We start from the raw sequence: 17,911 nt of genomic DNA, 5'->3' as shown, positions 1-17,911 counted from the left end.
TTTCATAATTCCGCTCAAAACGATCCCAGAACAATGAATTTGCGAGACGAACAGGCCGCCATGAATCAGGTAAAGCAATATGTTACATGCAATTTGATTGGTCCAATCGCTTGTAGTTAACCAATCGCTGGGCCGTTTATAATCGAGCTAAGACTTCCGCAACAAATAATGCCTTCAGTGATCTGATTAGTTGAAGCTTTCATACACGTCCAATCGCAGGGCTGTTTACAAACGGAAAACGGAGAGACTGTTCGGGAGAGCTCGTGAAAACTCGACGATAAGGTATCTGACCGCCCCTAATTTTTTCTCAACGGATTTAGACGATTCACAAAAATGATCAATTTAAGAAATAAAACGGCGGATTTCCGCGGATCCGCGGAAAATTGCCATGTATGTTGATGAAAATAGGATGCAAGCAAATTGTCATGAGCCAACACAATGGAATTATCTCGAACAAAACATGTGTAGATTTTAATATTGGTTGTGGACACGCAACAGCACTTCTTACTCAGTCTGCATACCTTGTTTCCGATTAAGCTTGGCATAACCAGCCCCATAATCTCGACCATAAACTGATGAGCTGGTGAAGGAGCTATAAGGAAGAGGTGTGGCCAAACTGTCCTCACACCTTCCTAAAAGGACACAAAAAGATTTTCAATCAATGGATTGTTCAAGCAAGTCAGCATTTTAAGATTTACGAAACCCCCATGGTTTGTTTGCCAAGAGTCTTCATCTTTTCATACAACAAAGGTTTCCTCTTGAGTCGGGCGTTCGTCAGTCCGTTTATATTACATGACAACTACCTGCATGGATTGATATGAAGCAGAATAATTCTTATCATAGTACACATCAAGGTGTGCTTTAGCGCAAATCAGTGCCAATGTTGCTCAACTTTCAACGTCATTGATATTGTTGGGTTCTTCTTCAGATCACAAACAATCCGGGAATGAATCAGCAGTGCCTCTGCTGGTTTTAAACAAGTAGTGCAGTCCATTTTGCCTCAATTGACCCTTGTCAGGATAAGCAGATCAGATAATGGATGAATGATTCAAGATGGAATTTATCATCAGTCAATCTACACTAGCACATCATTCCTAACTTAATCATGTTTATTCCCGATCCTACTGTCTCACGTGCAGCACAATACAAACATCACCCATTGATGTCAGGGGCAACAAAACAGCACTCTGGATGCGTGAGGTCACAAATGGCAGTCATAAAAGTAATATTAAAAATATGAACAAAGTTATACCCTTCTCTCATCTCTATTGTGTTGTTCAGTGGTGAAGAACTGCAAGGATATTAGTCATAATTAAAGTGCCCAATTTATTGTCCCTGCAACATTTCGGTATAATTCAGTGCGATACTATGCCAGAATCTAAAAATATATGAACATCTTGTAGGTCAATTAAAAAAAAGTACGTCCTTATCATTCTAAATCCAGCAAAGTGACGTGGACTTGTATTTGATCTTATAACATTATGTAAGTGTATTTGTGTCTGGTGACTGTATAAAACTGGAAAGGCTTAAAAACAATGAACGTGTCGTCGTACAGTCATAATGCAGTTTCGTTTTCAGGCGTTTTAACCACGTAGAAAATTTGTGAAGTTGCCGTCACTTCATCGCCTCGTCATAAATCCCCAAATTAGCCAGTTTTGCTACCACGGCGCGTGTCGGCGTGTCTTGTGTTTTGAGCCCACTTACGGTAGACTGAGGACGCAGCTCTGCAGGGAATGATGATGCTACACAGGACTGGCAACAACAACTTGGTCACATGAGACATTTTTATGGGGAGACCCAAGAATCCGAATTCAAACGAGACAATAGAGCGAATCCGGGCGGGATGCTGCTGCTGATTTCCCTCCTCTTGACCGTCGGCGTTACAGCTCAAGACGTCACGAGACAATAGAGCGAATCCGGGCGGGATGCTGCTGATTTCCCTCTTCTTGACCGTCGGCGTTACAGCTCAAGACGTCGGCGTATTGATCAACACCGCAAAATAGAAGCGACCTACCACCGTGGCTGGGAACGTATTGTTTTTACCTCCTGTCTTAACAATTGAGGCGTGTGTGAGCGAGCACCGAGAAGACGATGTCGTTTAGGGGTTTCGAACCCCAGGCGCATGGTCACACAGACACTCAGGAGCTGTCCAACCGCGAAATAAACCAGCGGAGCATTCGATACACCCCCACCTCATCGATTCGCTTGGTACGGTCCAGACGCCGTGAGATTCAAGGGGGCCCAAAAAGTCCAGAGGAGGAGGTGAGGGGGAACAGAAGGGTCCACCCTGGCGCCCGAGGGAATAACACGCAAGCGTCAAGAGGTTTATTTGGTCGGGTTATTGCATCCTTTGATTGGCTGATCAGAACAAACATGGCGAGAACGGCCCGCAAACAGTATAGCTGATGAGAATGATGTCGTTGTGTGAAGGCTGAGGCCGATTCAATTCACCTTGGGAAGAATTTTCGACAGAAAATACCAAAAGCTATTGTTACAAAGGCAAAAAAAAAAAAAAAAAAAAATGAAGCTCCACATTAGCACATGGATTAGAAATCTTTTTTCTGTATACTAGTTGTTTGTACTTTTCAACAATTTGTATTTTGAATAGTTCCATGCAGGAGAGAGGGGAAAACAAAAGCAATACATTAACTGACTTTTTGGGGTTGCATTTATCATAAGAAACGAGCAACTGAATGAACATTACAATATATGATTCACACATTTCAGAGTGACTAACATGTGCATTGAAAGTCCACGATATACATTCCTATTTTGTCAGAGGCCAAGTGATGATTAAAAACTGTGTACAAGACAGAAAAAAACCCAATCAATCCTTGTTGCCATCACATTTCTAGTTCCGGCATGCACTTGTGCGGGTTCACCTAGTACTCGTAATCAGAATGCGGCGTCTTCTGCGATGTGGTCCGCGTGCTCTGGCTGCTGAGACTTATGTGTCTCCTCAGACATGGGATTTTCTTAACGAGCAGCCTCTTAAAGTGGCTCTGGAACTTTTTACCCACAAACGTGTAAAACACTGGGCTGATGCAACAGTAGATGTAGGCCACATTGCGGGTCACAAACACAGCGTAGTCCAGCTTGTCTGACTCGGCGCACTCCACATCCGGACCAGAGCTCTGTATGGCTTTGAGGAGGATGACCACGTTGTAAGGGGTCCAACAGACAAAGAAGGTAAAGATGATGACGAATATGAGCTTGACGGCGCGACATTTCTCCTTCATGCGAGTGGACAGCACGCGGACGGTGATGCAGACGTAGCAGTAGATCACCATGAGCAGAGGCAGGAGGAAGAAGACCAGAAACTGTTGATAGTAAGTGACCAGACGCCAGAATGCCATGGTGGCTTCAGAGTATCCCGACTCCTCACACACCAGCCCATTGAAGGGACTCTTCCAGACATTCTGGAAAACCAGCTCTTTCATACTGGCGATGATGCTGATGCACCAAACCACCACGGAGGAAATGATAGCGTAGCTCCTCTTTCTGCTCTTCGCAGCTGCCACCGCGTGCACCACTGCCAAGTATCGGTCGAAGGTCATGAGCGTGAGGAAAAGGATGGAGCTGTAGAAACCGATGAAGTAGGCGCTGCTGACCAACTTACACAAAACGTTCCCAAAAATCCACTGAGACAGATGATACGTTGCCCAAAACGGGAGACTGGTGGCAAAGAGGATGTTGGAGAGGACCAGATTGAGCAAGAAAATGTTTGTCACCGTGTTGAGCTTCTCGTACTTGTAAATGATGTACAGGACGAGGCCGTTACCAAGGTAACTCAGGAGGAAATTGACATAGTAGAAAGCTGGGTTGAATTTTGAGCCAAAATCATTGACATTCACCTTGGTGCAGAGTTTGACACTTTCGCTGTCCACATCGCTTGGGCGGTACGTCACGTTCCCGAAAACGTCCCAGATGTAAGAAAAGGGGTCTTCAACCATGTCCGCAGTTAGTGATTGTCCTGAGGCACAGTGATATTTGCAAATTATATTAGTTTATCATCCACCTTTTGAAGAAATATATTCATATTGCATACATTCATGTGCATGTAACATAAAATGTATCCTCATCACATTACCTGAAAAACTGTGGCAACATTACATGCAAAACCATAAAATGTATCAAAGTGCTGCACCGCAGTTCAGCTCAATGTCAAATTACCCATGCGAATTCATAAAGGAAACAAACAAAGGCTACAAACTATATTCTACACGTACTTCTCAGATGAGAAATCATTCCGAATATTTCAGCGTTGATCCAGATTTCGAAACCATCCAGCATGTTATGAGAAGAGTGTATTACGTTTACATTCCCGTTACTCACTCAAAAGGGAGAACAGAAACTGCTGACTCTGACAGGAAAACGTTCTGACTCCCCCGTCAGCTGTGCGATATCACTATTGACTTGTTCAGGAGTTTTAACAATAATGGTGAAAAGCAATGGGAATCATCCATTGTCCTGGGCTATTCTCATTTCCAGTAGAGCAATAGCCAAGCTTAAAGCTCACCATTGCAGTACAGTACCTTAGCATCTGTTTGCACAAACCTAAAGGCACCAAACTCAAATTATTTATACAGACAGGTAATCTGAATGTCAATCCAAAAGCAATACGCATTGTCACATTTTAGACCACATTTGTGTCAAATCATTTGGACGGTGTTTCCTACAGAGGCAACAACAGGCCAAATCATGACAATATTCAGTCGATCAAAAAAAGGGGCTTTCCTTGCACTTGGGTTTGTCTTCCGATTAAATCTTTTATCAGTCACACATATACAGTCATAAGAGTGCTAACTTTATCCTTCATAAATGAAAAAGGAGTAAGTGTGATTTATTATGAGGAAATAGGCAGTCAATAAGGCACATTATTTATAAGCAGTTTGGGTTTTGCCATTTGTAGAATGTCAGTGTTACTACTTATCGTGTCCTCCGCGGAGATATGCACACAGCAGCATTGAGGAAATTATAACCGGTGATAATAGACAGACAGACAACACAAAATTTGTTACAATTAAAAAACTGGAGTTTGTGTACTGAAGTCTTAAGTAGGCTTACGGACATTTGTATCACAACCATCATTCCTACTGGTATAAAGAAAGCTTGTTGGATGCCCAATTTACATTTTAATCAGAAAACCGATGAATGATCTCATGACAAAAGTCACTCTCATTTACTTACCAGTTCCGTTCTCCATGAGAGGCGCACAGGTCAGAGACCACGGAGAAGCACTTGAGTCGACGATTGCAGATCCAGACTTTGAAAGTCGGGAGGCCGGCACTCACAGGGGAACGTGAGCACAGACGAAATGTGTGTGCGTGTGTGTGTGTGTGTGTGTGTGTGTGTATACACCGGTGCCTGACCAGTTAACATTTCTTTGAAAATAAATAAATAAAGCAAAATACACAACAGACAACATATCTAGTAATATCATGTGAATAATACGCACCTTTTTTTGGAGGGAAAAAAAATAAAGATCCGAAATCCAAGGCGAGTATTGCACAGCTGTCCAGTGAAAAAAAAAACAACGAAAATGTTTCACATTGTCTAGAAGACCGTAGGTTTTTTTGGGGTTGATAGGCGTACTTTCATTCCAAAATTATATGTACTGTCCAATATTTCAAATTTATGTAATCTCAAATGTATATTATAAAATAAGAAGTCGTGTTGTTACAATTCCTGTTTTCAGCGCGGTCACAGCAGACCAACCCAACCAGCTAAATGAGAGCTTGCAGCCCCGATAAATCGTTACTGCTTACATCATTGATATTCTTCTCAGCACTGAGCTAATGGCAAAAAGTAACGTGATCTGTGTTCATACCTGCGGTTATAATAGTCCGTACGGTCGTGGATCAGTTAGCCGCATTCGCCCGCTAGCATTAGCAACAGTGACGCGCGGCACTTATGCGCGCGCAACGGCACTGTTCCATTTACATATTGTAGTCACCTAAAGTTGTAACAATTGTTTCTCCTTGCTGAGGCTGTGGAATTTATGTTAAATTTAAATGCCACTTTTCCATGTACGTTACAAAGTCGAATTATTTTTATGGGTACGAGATGTCGTCATTACCATGTCTTTGTAACCTGGTGAATCTGCATTCCGCCATTACGCTGCACACAAATTGAATAAAATGGGAACGGAAGTGAAGTCAGCTGAGCGTAAATGCTTCTAAATCCCGGTAAAAAACGTTGCCCCGCCTCATAACTTTGACTAAGGTCCTTTTTTTCGTTTTAGATATTTTAGAAACCCACTTTTATTTCTTTGCTGTTATATGTTTTTAAGGTTTATTGTCTTGAAAAGTTGTCAACATTTATTCTAGTAATTTTTGTGAGCTACTTTTGTTTTTTTCTGCTTTGCTTTTGAATGTTGTATTTGGAAATGCTTGTAGGTGGTGTGTCTTTGCTTGTGTGAAGCGCATCGAATTGCCTTTGTATGAAATGTGCTCCAGAAATAAAACTGCCTTGCCTTCCCTTTGAATATTTGGGCAGCAGACACAATTTACACAAGGTAACAATGTGCTTCACATAATCAAAAGTACATTTCAAAGCAGTACAAACAAAATAACTCAAGAAATTTAACAGCAAAGTAAAGAAATAAAACGTGTTTGAAGATTACTAAAAGAGCCTACAGTCCGAGTGCAACATTTTGTAAAACATTTTAAAACTGCTCCGAAAGAGGGAAAAAAAAATCATAGGTATGGGAAAAGCATAGTTTTTAATCCCACATTAAAAAAATATTACCACTTTATTGGTAAGCAAAGGTGTCACCTCGACCATTTCGGGTTATGAAGTGAAACTCTTTTATTTCTGCTTGTCTTCAATACACAGGTGGCGAGAGATGTTTGAAGTGTGTCGATATTACAGTTGTTTATGCCGGCCACTTTCTCATCGCGGTGTGTCTTGTCCACTGTAGCCAAAGTTTCTTGATGCGCTGTCAACTTTTTAGCCATCTTCTTCGTCTACATCTACTGTACATCTCTAAGCAGATGGTCAAATTGATAACATACCTGATGTTCCTGATCTCAGCCTCCAACAAGTGTCAATCAAAGGAGTGTCGATCACTAGTAAGCAAGCCAGTCACTTCAAATGAAAGCATAACAATACAATAAAAAGTAGAAAAGGCAGACAGAAACCATTTCGAAAGCAAACATCAAATGAAGCACGCTATTTGAGAACCTACAACAGCAATTTTCGCATTTTTCTTTTTTTTTTCTTTTCCGGCATCCACTTGTCCGGGTTCACCTAGTACTCGTAATCAGAATGCGGCGTCTTCTGTGATGTGGTCCGCGTGCTCTGGCTGCTGAAACTTATGTGTCTCCTCAGACATGGGATTTTCTTAGCAAGCAGCCTCTTAAAGTGGCTCTGGAACTTTTTACCAACAAACGTGTAAAACAATGGGCTGATGCAACAGTAGAGGTAGGCCACATTGCGGGTCACAAACACCGCGTAGTCCAGCTTGTCTGACTCGGCGCACTCCACATCCGGACCGGAGCTCTGTATGGCTTTGAGGAGGATGACCACGTTGTAAGGGGTCCAACAGACAAAGAAGGTAAAGATGATGACGAATATGAGCTTGACGGCGCGACATTTCTCCTTCATGCGAGTGGACAGCACGCGGACGGTGATGCAGACGTAGCAGTAGATCACCATGAGCAGAGGCAGGAGGAAGAAGACCAGAAACTGTTGATAGTAAGTGACCAGACGCCAGAATGCCATGGTGGCTTCAGAGTATCCCGACTCTTCACACACCAGCTCATTGAAGGGACTCGTCCAGACATTCTGGAAAACCAGCTCTTTCATACTGGCGATGACGCTGATGCACCAAACCACCACGGAGGAAATGATAGCGTAGCTCCTCTTTCTGCTCTTCGCAGCTGCCACCGCGTGCACCACTGCCAAGTATCGGTCGAAGGTCATGAGCGTGAGGAAAAGGATGGAGCTGTAGAAACCGATGAAGTAGGCGCTGCTGACCAACTTACACAAAAAGTTCCCAAAAATCCACTGAGACAGATGATACGTTGCCCAAAACGGGAGACTGGTGGCAAAGAGGATGTTGGAGAGGACCAGATTGAGCAGGAAAATGTTTGTCACCGTGTTGAGCTTCTCGTACTTGTAAATGATGTACAGGACGAGGCCGTTGCCAAGGTAACTCAGGAGGAAATTGACATAGTAGAAAGGTGGGTTGAATTTTGAGCCAAAATCATTGACATTCACCTTGGTGCAGAGTTTGACACTTTCGCTGACCACATAGCTTGGGTCGTATGTCTCATTCATTTGGAGAAGTTCCAAGAGGAGGGCATATTGGTCTTCCAACGAGTCCATGGTGGGCGATTGTCCTGAGGTACAGAGATATTTGCAGAGACTGTTAGTTGATCATCCACCGCTGGAAGAAATTTGCGACTGTGCACCTTTTCATCCCTGTGCCTGATAGAATTGAAGGGACGTGACTTGCTCGGCCAGCTCATGCATAAAAGGGTTCGACGCCAATTTCAAATTTGGACCTGAAACCAAGACTCCAAACTTCGACATGCATATTCTCCTTCGATGACATGAATCATTCTCAATATTTCAGTGTTGGTCTTGATTTCGAAAACCACCCATCTTGTTATGAGCAGCGCGTCTTACGTCTATCCTATGACTCACCCAAAAGTGTGAACCGAAACTGCTGAGTGTCGCAGTAAAAGATGTACTAACTCTCCCATCTGCTGTGCAATACGATTGTTCCCCAAAGTGAAAATCAAATCGTAATCACGCGTATCACACAACCGAAAACTATTTGTTTCGAATGTATTTCATGACCTCGTTGTAGATGTAGTGATCAAAACATCCTAATCAAAACGGCATGCGTCTGGCTGCCAAATTGTTTTATTTTATACGTTTGCTGTGGTGGAACATAATCAAGCCGAGTTGGTTTTCTGATTTATGCTCATATGGTATTTGAATCTCATTGTTGGGATGGTCGGTCCTCCGCAGACATCATCAAAGTGAACTCCATGAAGCATCTGATGATCCGAAAAGAAGAAAAAAAAAAAGAAAAACGCTCTTTCCTTATTCACCGTATTTCTATTGCTTCTGGGTTTGTCTTCCGTTCAATTAGTCACATACTAACTGTTGGGTTCTCGATGGAAGCGTTCTGCAAGTTTAGTCATTTTTCTGATATTTATCATGAGGAAATATCCTCCAGTCAATAAGAAACATTCGATGTAAACGGTGCTGACTTGCCACTTGCCTCGAGCGGGTGTTGCTCAATGTCTGTAGTATTGATTCTCCAAAGAGATCATCAAGGAAAACATACGTATTACGTTTGAATTGGGCCACTCACATTTGATTCACTATTAGGATTCCACGTCATATAAAGAAGACAGTTAATTTTTCACCCAATTACCAGTTCACAAAGAGCCTAGACTGATCAACCATTCAGGAAAATTCACACTTACTCCTTTACTTACCGATGCTGCTTTCCATGGAAGGTTTACAGGAGCGAGAGCACAGAGAAGCACTTGAGCGTCTGACTGTCGATGGAGACTTTGCACGTAGGGAGGCCGGCACTCACAGGGGACGTGCGCACAGACGCAACGTGCAAGCGCCTGGGCTGTGCATATGTGCAGTGCAACGTCACGTAACAATGTTGACCAGTCAGGATTTATTTGGGGGGGGATAGAAAAAGTTTTGCAATTTGAACTCAACAGAAAAAAAAATCCTAATAAAGACAGTTGAATACCATATTGCTCGTACATGTACATCTGCAGATGAGAGTGCGATGATAAAATGTGTGCCAAAAACCTCAATGCTGGCCGATAGCTAACTTGACTACTGTTATTTTTAGCCCGGTGTGGATATCCAAATAAATGAAATTTGAATGCAAGGCAAAGGTCACCTGGATGACGGCGGTTCATGTAAACGGGGGAAAACTACAACACAAATGTCCTGTTCAGTCATAGGAAACATTTCAGCAAAGTGCGACATTTACAGGAAATCCATCTTCTCACTTGATAAACGATGCGTGTGCAACATCTCAAACAAAATTTCACACAGGCAGAGCAGAGAAGAGATGAAATACTGTTCTGTAGTTACCTTTTCCGAACATAGAAATCAAACTTTTGACAGAGATCAAATAAAATTTCAACTGACAATTAGAAATCTATGTTGTCCATTTTATCTTGATGTGAAAATACTGACTGGTGGAAGGAAATGGAGTTGAAAAGATCAAGAAAAACAAAGCAATCATCCAGAGTTTGTTGTGAAATTCGGCCTCGCAGAGTTTCCTAAAATGCCCCGCGCACACTAGTCTCCAGCAATTCTACCTTGAAGCGGTCATGAACGGATGGCGTCAGTCCGTCTCCTCGAGCCTGCAGTCCGTTGCCACTGATGGAGGATTCATGACGTTGATGGTCTGCCCTTCTTTGAGCCTCAAAACGGCCAGCTTCACACTCCATCTACAGGGAGTAACACAACCGTGCGGGTTGTTTAGCCTTTGGCTCAGGTGCCAAAGGTTTGGGCTTTTATGTTGGCTAAACGCCACGAAAATGGAAATACAATGACCGACATGATCATCTCGAGACACACTTAATAATCTCACGGGTAGCAATACGGTGAGCAGAGGATTGATAAATGACATCGGTGACGGCTCGCCATTATTCAATTGCAAATAGAGCAAAATATACATAACTGTGCCGGAGTTGACCGCTCCACGGCTCCATGTGTCCGGGGAGTCATTCCCCAACATCGGCCATTGTCACGGTAACCCCACCCCCTGACGTCGTCTGTGCCAGAGTCTTCTGGAACCGACAAATAACTGGGGCCGGCTGAAGGACCCGTCTCAAGCACCGGAGCTAGAGCCAATTAGGGCGGTGGAAAAAGTGATAACCCGGCTGGGCACTGGCCCAGAACCGACACTGGCCCGGAACTGACATGAGCACAAGCGTGGAGGCAAAGCGCCGTGAATCAAGAGAATGTGCATACCTGTTGGTGATTGGGTCTCTGATGGAAGATGTATATAAATAGCCACTGGCCTTTGACCCAGTCACAGGGATCTTTACCTGCAAAACCATTGACACTCCATTGAATATGTACAGTGCTCAACGCAATGATTAAACCTCCAAATGATATGCTGCAAAACCGAGAGTTTCCTGTCAGAGCCAGTATTTTCTATTGCGGCGTTTCCCAAATTGTAATCAGATTTTTTTTTCCACTGCAAATTGCTCAATTTCGCATCATCATCATTACTCTATCATCATTTATCCATCGATTTTCTGATCCGCCTCTCCTCAGGAGGGTGGAGGGGCGTGCCGGAGCCTATCCAGGCCGTCTTCGGACAGTAGGCTGGAGGCACCCTGAACTGGTCGCCAGACAATCGCAGGGCACACAGAGACAAACAACCATTTGCGCTCACCATCACACCCAGGGACAATTTCGAGTGTTCTCTTAACCCGCCACGCATGTTTTCTCAAACGTGGGAGGAAACCGGAGTACCCGTAAAAAAGCCACGCAGGCACAGGGAAAACATGCAACTCCACACAGCAATGCCGGAGCCGGAACCGAACCCTGCACCTCTGCTCTGTGAGGCCGACGCGCTAACCGGTCGAGGACCTTGCTGCCAACTATTATACTCAGCATTTATTTGAACGTATTTATTGAATCAACCCTGTAAAAAGGAGAATTTTGTCGCCTAAAATGAAACACAAATTTATTTTTCCTTTACATGGAAGCTCTCTTCCTCACTAGGGTCGTTATACAGCTCATGGGTTTTTTTAATTTTGTTTCCATCCTGAAGAAGTCACGAGCTGGTTTACCGGGAAATGTGCAAAATACAAAAATGCAACATTACGAGACATATCATTATTATTCGTAGAATTGCATTAACAGCGATGACTGAAATCAAGGCATTGCCTTGAGCAAATTAATATTAATGCTGCAAAGAATAAATACATAAATCAATGAAAAACAGTATATACCTGTGCTGTTTGCTGGTCGATTCGATTTTCTCTGTCAGTCAGATGAATGTTGTGGATTTTTAACGGTGGGGCGCCCAAATTCTCCATGGCGATCGGACACGATTCCAACTTCTGCAAAGCCAATTTGTGGTAGTCCGACTCTGCAAATTTCTCTTCAGTGATACAAAACGGGAAAAAATTAGAAGGTTTATCATTTGAAACAGTTACTGGCAGGCCTTTGTATCGTCCCGAAATTAGAGGTGGTGCTTCCCATTTAGTTTATTGATGTTGTGTGACTCTTAAAAATCCAGCATGTGCGAGTTGTTATCAATACGAAAGTCAATAATCAATAAATCACAGGTGGGCAACTGAAATAATGGGACTATCCCTTTAGATTGTTCACAGGGCCACTCAGAGTGCGAGCGAGGTAGCTGCCCATCACTGAGCAATATTAAGTTATTTCACGTTTTCCGTTGCAATGTGTGTCTGCAGAAGTCCAGATCGAGATGACCTGTCCGAAACCACCTCACCCAGTAATACAATCCTATACTCACTCTGCATCAGGTAGTACATGGTGCCAATCCCTCCCCCTGTGAACAAGGTGGTGAATATGGTAAGCTGTTGCAGTTTGATGGTTGAAACCCTCATTTTCTGTGGCAAAAAAAAGAAAATCAGAAAGAAAGGATATGCACATGACTCTTTCTATGGTGGTGCAGTGATGCATTTGTGAAATGTTGCTCCGAGTATCTTTATCAACATACGCGTTTCTCAAATAAAGGGTCCTCTTTCCATTAATCTTCTGTACCGGTGGTACCAAGAAATTTGGAACTGGGAAAATAGCCAGAAGGAAACGAAAGGAAAATTTTGGCGCCTGTGGGGAAGGGAACCATATACAATCTAACTGTCCTTCGAAAGAGGTCGCCAGTCACTCATTCACACCTTCACGGAGAAGTGCCTTTACTTAACTCAGGCGAATGAATGAACGACTCGACGACTTGACAAAGGTTAAAGTTAATTTAAAGTCACTATCATTTCCTGACAGACATGTCCATATTTTGAATTGTTGATTCACAGCGCCGCCAAACGTTATTAGACACTTTTACCTTGCCATTCATCAGGCGAAAGCGACGGTCGGACAAGCAACTTCCGTAAACGTAATTCATTGGGTGCGCTTCATTCGCTCTTTGCTGTGTGACTCCCGATTGAGAAGGGCGGATACTTTCTCGTCAAGAGAGGTCTCAAAATATACAACTGATCGTTTTAGCCATGTTAATTGTCGAGGTTGATGCATGGAAGGGTTTGGGAAGGGGTGGGCGGTATATTTTAAAGTAGCAGTAAAACCAACGGCGAATACTAATTTCTCTTTCTTCCATCGCGAGGAGAATCTACTAAATCCGGGGGAGAAAAAAAACGATTTCCTTCGAGCCGGATTTGAACCAGCGACCTAAGGATGTCAACGGTAACCTCTACAGTCCTCCGCTCTACCAACTGAGCTATCGAAGGACGACTTCACTTGCGCCATATAAATATTTAAATTAATTTCGATCCTAGGAGAGGTGCCGGGGCGAATTTAAGCAATCTTATCTGTGCCTGACAGCCGAAAGTGAGTGTGGGTGTGGCTGTGGGTGTGACTGAATTGATCTCCAAAAACAAACATGGGCTTTTCGAACGTGGGTGAAAAAAAATCACACGGGGTACATACTTCCATCGTGAAAGGGTAAGTACAATTTCACTTCAACATTAACTTGCCACCTACCCTGAGGGACATAACGGATCTGTCAGGTTTTGAACGGTAGTTCGTTTAAACCCGTTTCCAGGACTCCCTTTCGTAAGTGAGGGACAATTTCAGCCTTCACATACAGCAAAATTGCTTCCGTTGGCCAGACGTGTTGTCAGAGCTCGTGCGCCTTGCCTCCAGAAGTACAACAATGTACGAGTCCATCTGTGAGCGTTGCTAGGCAACTGCGGGGAACGCCACGCGGTACATTTTGCTCGTAAGCACGGTCCCGACGGCAATTAGCTTCCAACGGTACGTCGTAGCGAAGGCCTTTTCACTACAGTACTTTGTGGGAAAATCTGGTCGTTGTCAGGAAGTTTACGTTATAAATGTGTTATTTGCAAGCAAAATTGGCAAATTGAAGATAAATTGCATGAAATCTGGACTTTGAAATGTGAACGTTGTAGGGGTGGAAACGTGGTCAACGGGGTACGAGGCTCGACTGTATGAATAAATGCTCAACTGGCTTTCCATAGCACGCTGCAGTTAAGGGGTGTGGCCTCTCTGGCCCGCAAAAAAAAAAAAAAAAAACACAGCCAAGGACCACACAGGAGAGCGAGCTAGCTTGGTGCTTTTTCATAACACTCCGCCGTGCATAACACACGGCTTTCACGCGAAGATCGTAGTGTCGACAAGCAGGTGAGGAACACAGAATAAAAACTTCGCGATGTTTCGAATGTACTGAGTGGGTGGACAACACACGCACGCACGCACACACTTAACACGTTCGATATCCCATCAATGATGAAAAAAAAACCAACGTCCTCATCAACATCGTGCAAACATTTTTTCCCAGATGTCAATTAGAATTTGTAGAACACCAGCACTACTGTCAGGATCAATGTTATCAATTAAATTCACAAACAATGTTCTCTTCATTACCTTCGTGGGATAAGGTTTTCCTTTGGTTGCAATCGCCAATTGACTGCAGGCTTGGGCCAGCATGATGTGGTTCACTCAGCAAAACAAGAGCCATGAGACAATTTGCACATTCATTGAACAAAAGTGGAACCTTGACACCGATGTCTCCCGGTCTGTCTTTTTCTCTCAATTTTTTTTTCTCACAGGGATGATGTTTGGAGCTGTGGTGGTGGGCATCGGCACAGCAGGCTGGGTGAGGATCAGAGACATATTGGCTCCGCTTCCAAGCAGTTCTGCTGAAAAACTCGCCGTCAAAGGATTCGTCTCTAGGTCAGTTTCTTTTACACATTACACCAATGTGCGAACCGCTTTTAAAACGAGCCCATGAACTCAATATGGCATATGGCATGGTGACGCATTATGTCATGAGTCAACGACTTTGCCATCGTTATTGTTCTGTTCATCTTTTTATCAACAGGAGAAGTCTGGACAGTCAGCAAGGAGTGAGTCCGATTTCAGTCGAAGAGGCTCTGACCAGAGAAGACATTAATGTGGCGTTCATCTGCACCGAGAATGCATCACATGAGCACAACGTCAGGTACCACTTTTAAATATTTCTGATTGTGAACTAGGCTTTATATGACATTTTTATATTCGATATGAGATACTTGACTTATCCATCCATCCATCCACCCTGTACGGAAAAGAATTAGACCCAATGATGGTCATTTTGCAGATAACTGCAGGATGTTAGAAAAGGGGGTTGGCGTCATTGTGGGAGTGGTCACAGCCAACTTCAGTCATGGCCAATCAAAGCAACTCCTCTCATTCATTTAACATGCAAACATGCAGCGTGCTAGTCATGCCTTACGATGTGGACATGTGGCGCGCACATCTGCACTCCGAGTACTTGGAGAACCCCATTGTTTGCTTGCCTTCGTGCCCAAAACTGTGCCGCCGAGTGAGATGATTTATTTAATGATGATGATGATTACTTAACCGCAAAGTCATCTGATTGAATGAGTGCTCTTCAAACAAATGAGCACAACTGATTTGAAGAATTTGTTCAAGGTCACCTTTGAGTTTTGTGCACTCCACTCGTTCCTGATCTTTTCCTATGTCGCCAGAACTTTTTTGCAGGCAGGGAAACATGTCTGTGTGGAGTATCCCATGACGCTTAGCTACAAAACTGCTGTGGAGCTCTGGAATTTGGCGCAGGACAAAGGTGATATTCATGTGTGACTGAGTGTACAGGGAAAACAAACTAATCTTGAAACTTACCTCACCATTGATTTATCAACAGAGAGCTGTTTATCGAGACCCCCCCCCCCAAAAAAACTTTTTTTAAAAATTGCTCAGTGTGTCAAATTCTCGAGGCATAGTCGACACTAAATGATTGTGACATTTAATCTTGCGGCATTTATTTGTTTAACCTTTAATGATCTAAGTAAGGCAAATGAGAGCCAATTCTTATTTGCATCGTCGACCTGGCTGCAGAAAGCAGCATCAAAGCAAAAATGAAACGTGAAACAGTGAAAAGTGGAGTTTTTTTGTTCTTAGCAAATGTGTTGTTAGTCAACGCTGTGCTTAAAATCTGATCTACTTGTGTGTGTGTTTTAGGGGTGATCCTTCATGAGGAGCACATTGAACTTTTTTCAGAAGATTACAAATGGCTGAAGAGGGAGATGGAAGGGAAAACTTTGCAGGAGGGAACGCTCCATTTTACAGGTTACGGTTACATCGGTACCACCGCTCCTCTTTTTATGTGCCTTGTAATCAGGCTTCATATTGCGACACCAGATGAAATTATTGGCCAGCCTGATTATCGGTGCCGATTTTCGGCCCCTGCCTTTTTGGGAAATCTAACGGCCCATAAGAGATTCATTTAAAACGGTGTCAACTATTTATTTCAATTCATAAGAGATGTTTCTGGGAAGTCTCTGCATGTTTTATTTTTGTTTGAGTTGAATGTTTAGCGTTTCAGTTATTTTGTAATTTGGGAAAACAATTTACTGTAGAAAACTGAAGGGAGCTATTGGGACCCTGGGAGCTTTGTAGAATTTAAAAACAAAGATATTTTGTTCATGATTTAAATAAATAAATAAATCTACATTTTGCAAATCTGAAGACAGGCCATCTCAACAAAGTCAAGAGTTGGAGATTTTATTTTATTTTTTTACCCCAATATTTTCCCTTTTACTGAAAATACCAAATGTGGGTGATCGGCCTCCTTGACTATTAAAAATCTGGATCGGTACCCACCCTCCCAATAAATAAATAACATATTGGTCTCTGTCATTACCATCCCTGTCTTTTTTTTTTTCTTTGTTTCTAGGTGGAGTTCTGAAGCCAGGATTTGGGTTCCTTGCATTTTGTGGCATCGCCCGTCTCACCTGGTTGGTTGAGTTGTTTGGTGAGCTCTCCGTGACCGCAGCAACCGTGGAACAAGACTTGGGCAACAACTACAGCAAGATGACTGCAAAAATGCAAACTGCTGACAAAAAGTGAGAGAGGTCTTATTCTTCCGGAAGAATGTTGACCCTGTAAAATTGAGAATGGTGATGGGAATCGCTTTCTATGGAAAGTTATAGTATCTCACCACATTGATGAGATACCATCGGGGCCAACAGTGTTTCAATATAAATAGCACAAAGAATACATGAGTACAATGGTGTCCAAACTGCTGCCTTGGGGCCATTTGCGGCCCGCCAGCCAATCTTCAGCGGCCCGCGACCAATTAGAAAAAAAAAAAAATTGACATGGGCCACAAGGTTCGTTGAAAAAGGATTAAGGTGGGCAGAGTGAGAAGGGAGGGTACCATTAGTACAAATACATTTATTTATATATTCCATTTTTCTGTCGGTGGCCCTCCAACAAAAAAAGTTTGGCGAGCTGCATGAGGAAATGCATAAGGAGAAACGGGAGGGGAAAAAAAACGTGAACTTTGAATTCACCTTTGCCTTTTTAGACCTTTGACTTGGATTGAGGAGCGAGGACCAGGACTCCCAAGAGGCAAGAGCGTCAACTTTCAATTTGAGTCCGGGCCGCCGCTAACTGAAATTCCTCCCTCGCCCAGAGGGGCAGTGGGCCTTTTCATGCAAGACCTGATCAAATTCTCCTCCAAGCTAATGGGCCAAATGAGCCCAGACGATCTCCACAAAGAGAAAAGGAGGATCCTCCACTGCTTAGAACTGGCAGAGAAAATACAACAACTTTGCCAGAAATAAACGGGGTTTCCCCACGTTGTCCATCGTGACGTTGACTTTGTCTATCGTGGAATTGATTTATTTATTGTTGGTTTTTCCAAAGGCCGTGCTCCCAAATGTTAAGT

The 17,911-nt window shown here is 43.2% G+C and overlaps 5 protein-coding genes and 1 non-coding gene across 14 annotated transcripts in view; 1 reads left to right on the top strand and 5 right to left on the bottom strand.

Annotated features, from left to right (window-relative positions):
- Positions 1–2,732, bottom strand: part of cntnap2b (contactin associated protein 2b) — a 15,909-nt gene extending 13,177 nt beyond the window's left edge. The window contains exons 1-2 of the mRNA XM_019869362.1: positions 1,705–2,732; positions 522–632 (exon numbers count right to left, since the gene is read on the bottom strand). Of these exons, the coding sequence (XP_019724921.1) occupies positions 522–632; positions 1,705–1,783 (190 nt within the window). The 5' untranslated portion in view covers positions 1,784–2,732. The remainder of the gene's footprint in view (positions 1–521; positions 633–1,704) is intronic.
- A 123-nt stretch (positions 2,733–2,855) lies between these two features.
- Positions 2,856–5,363, bottom strand: LOC109515517 (C-C chemokine receptor type 3-like). Of its 2 annotated transcripts, XM_019869364.1 has the most exons (3): positions 5,191–5,363; positions 3,620–3,973; positions 2,856–3,532 (listed from the first exon to the last, which is right to left on the bottom strand). In XM_019869364.1, the coding sequence occupies exons 1-3, from the start codon at positions 5,204–5,206 to the stop codon at positions 2,883–2,885; spliced, it is 1,020 nt and encodes a 339-aa protein (XP_019724923.1). In that variant the 5' UTR covers positions 5,207–5,363; the 3' UTR covers positions 2,856–2,882. The 2 variants fall into 2 exon arrangements, with proteins under 2 accessions (XP_019724923.1, XP_019724922.1); XM_019869363.1 differs by having other exon boundaries at positions 2,856–3,973; positions 5,191–5,361.
- A 1,342-nt stretch (positions 5,364–6,705) lies between these two features.
- On the bottom strand, positions 6,706–9,550 carry LOC109515483 (C-C chemokine receptor type 3-like). Its single transcript, XM_019869293.1, has 2 exons — positions 9,459–9,550; positions 6,706–8,345 (listed from the first exon to the last, which is right to left on the bottom strand). Exons 1-2 carry the CDS (start codon positions 9,472–9,474, stop codon positions 7,252–7,254), a joined length of 1,110 nt encoding a protein of 369 aa, XP_019724852.1. The 5' UTR covers positions 9,475–9,550; the 3' UTR covers positions 6,706–7,251.
- Positions 9,551–9,635: 85 nt separating this feature from the next.
- On the bottom strand, positions 9,636–14,760 carry coa1 (cytochrome C oxidase assembly factor 1). Of its 6 annotated transcripts, none has more exons than XM_019869305.1 (6): positions 13,046–13,116; positions 12,695–12,813; positions 12,497–12,598; positions 11,964–12,115; positions 10,972–11,048; positions 9,636–10,445 (listed from the first exon to the last, which is right to left on the bottom strand). In XM_019869305.1, exons 2-6 carry the CDS (start codon positions 12,699–12,701, stop codon positions 10,340–10,342), a joined length of 444 nt encoding a protein of 147 aa, XP_019724864.1. In that variant the 5' UTR covers positions 12,702–12,813; positions 13,046–13,116; the 3' UTR covers positions 9,636–10,339. The 6 variants fall into 6 exon arrangements, with proteins under 6 accessions (XP_019724864.1, XP_019724865.1, XP_019724861.1 ...); XM_019869306.1 differs by having other exon boundaries at positions 12,695–12,770; positions 13,046–13,085; XM_019869302.1 differs by lacking the exons at positions 12,695–12,813; positions 13,046–13,116 and adding an exon at positions 14,602–14,760 and having other exon boundaries at positions 12,497–12,593.
- Positions 13,196–17,847, top strand: blvra (biliverdin reductase A). Of its 3 annotated transcripts, none has more exons than XM_019869301.1 (7): positions 13,196–13,401; positions 14,787–14,910; positions 15,059–15,178; positions 15,708–15,805; positions 16,201–16,308; positions 16,916–17,084; positions 17,549–17,847. In XM_019869301.1, exons 2-7 carry the CDS (start codon positions 14,789–14,791, stop codon positions 17,805–17,807), a joined length of 876 nt encoding a protein of 291 aa, XP_019724860.1. In that variant the 5' UTR covers positions 13,196–13,401; positions 14,787–14,788; the 3' UTR covers positions 17,808–17,847. The 3 variants fall into 3 exon arrangements, with proteins under 3 accessions (XP_019724860.1, XP_019724859.1, XP_019724858.1); XM_019869300.1 differs by lacking the exon at positions 13,196–13,401 and adding an exon at positions 13,545–13,659; XM_019869299.1 differs by lacking the exon at positions 13,196–13,401 and adding an exon at positions 14,240–14,358.
- On the bottom strand, positions 13,359–13,445 carry trnay-gua (transfer RNA tyrosine (anticodon GUA)). Its single transcript is given in 2 exon segments — positions 13,359–13,394; positions 13,409–13,445. It is a non-coding gene; the product is annotated as a tRNA-Tyr (tRNA).
- Positions 17,848–17,911: the final 64 nt, after the last annotated feature.

This window comes from Hippocampus comes, unplaced genomic scaffold (assembly GCF_001891065.2).
Source record: "Hippocampus comes isolate QL1 unplaced genomic scaffold, H_comes_QL1_v1.1 scaffold117, whole genome shotgun sequence".
NCBI lineage: Eukaryota > Metazoa > Chordata > Actinopteri > Syngnathiformes > Syngnathidae > Hippocampus > Hippocampus comes.
The sequence above is the reverse complement of the archived record's forward strand: the minus strand, read 5'-3'. Positions and strand labels throughout refer to the sequence as shown.

Excerpts from the sequence above, each read along its gene's own strand:
- coa1 (XM_019869302.1), bottom strand. The coding sequence starts at position 14,664 with ATGCTGGCCCAAGCCTGCAGTCAATTGGCGATTGCAACCAAAGGAAAA. Across the intron at positions 12,594-14,601 it reads GAAAACCTTATCCCACGAAG|AAAATGAGGGTTTCAACCAT; the intron begins GTAATGAAGAGA and ends TTTTTGCCACAG. Across the intron at positions 12,116-12,496 it reads CATGTACTACCTGATGCAGA|AGAAATTTGCAGAGTCGGAC; the intron begins GTGAGTATAGGA and ends GTATCACTGAAG.
- blvra (XM_019869301.1), top strand. The coding sequence starts at position 14,789 with ATGATGTTTGGAGCTGTGGTGGTGGGCATCGGCACAGCAGGCTGGGTG. Across the intron at positions 15,179-15,707 it reads TCACATGAGCACAACGTCAG|AACTTTTTTGCAGGCAGGGA; the intron begins GTACCACTTTTA and ends CTATGTCGCCAG. Across the intron at positions 17,085-17,548 it reads ATGCAAACTGCTGACAAAAA|ACCTTTGACTTGGATTGAGG; the intron begins GTGAGAGAGGTC and ends TTGCCTTTTTAG.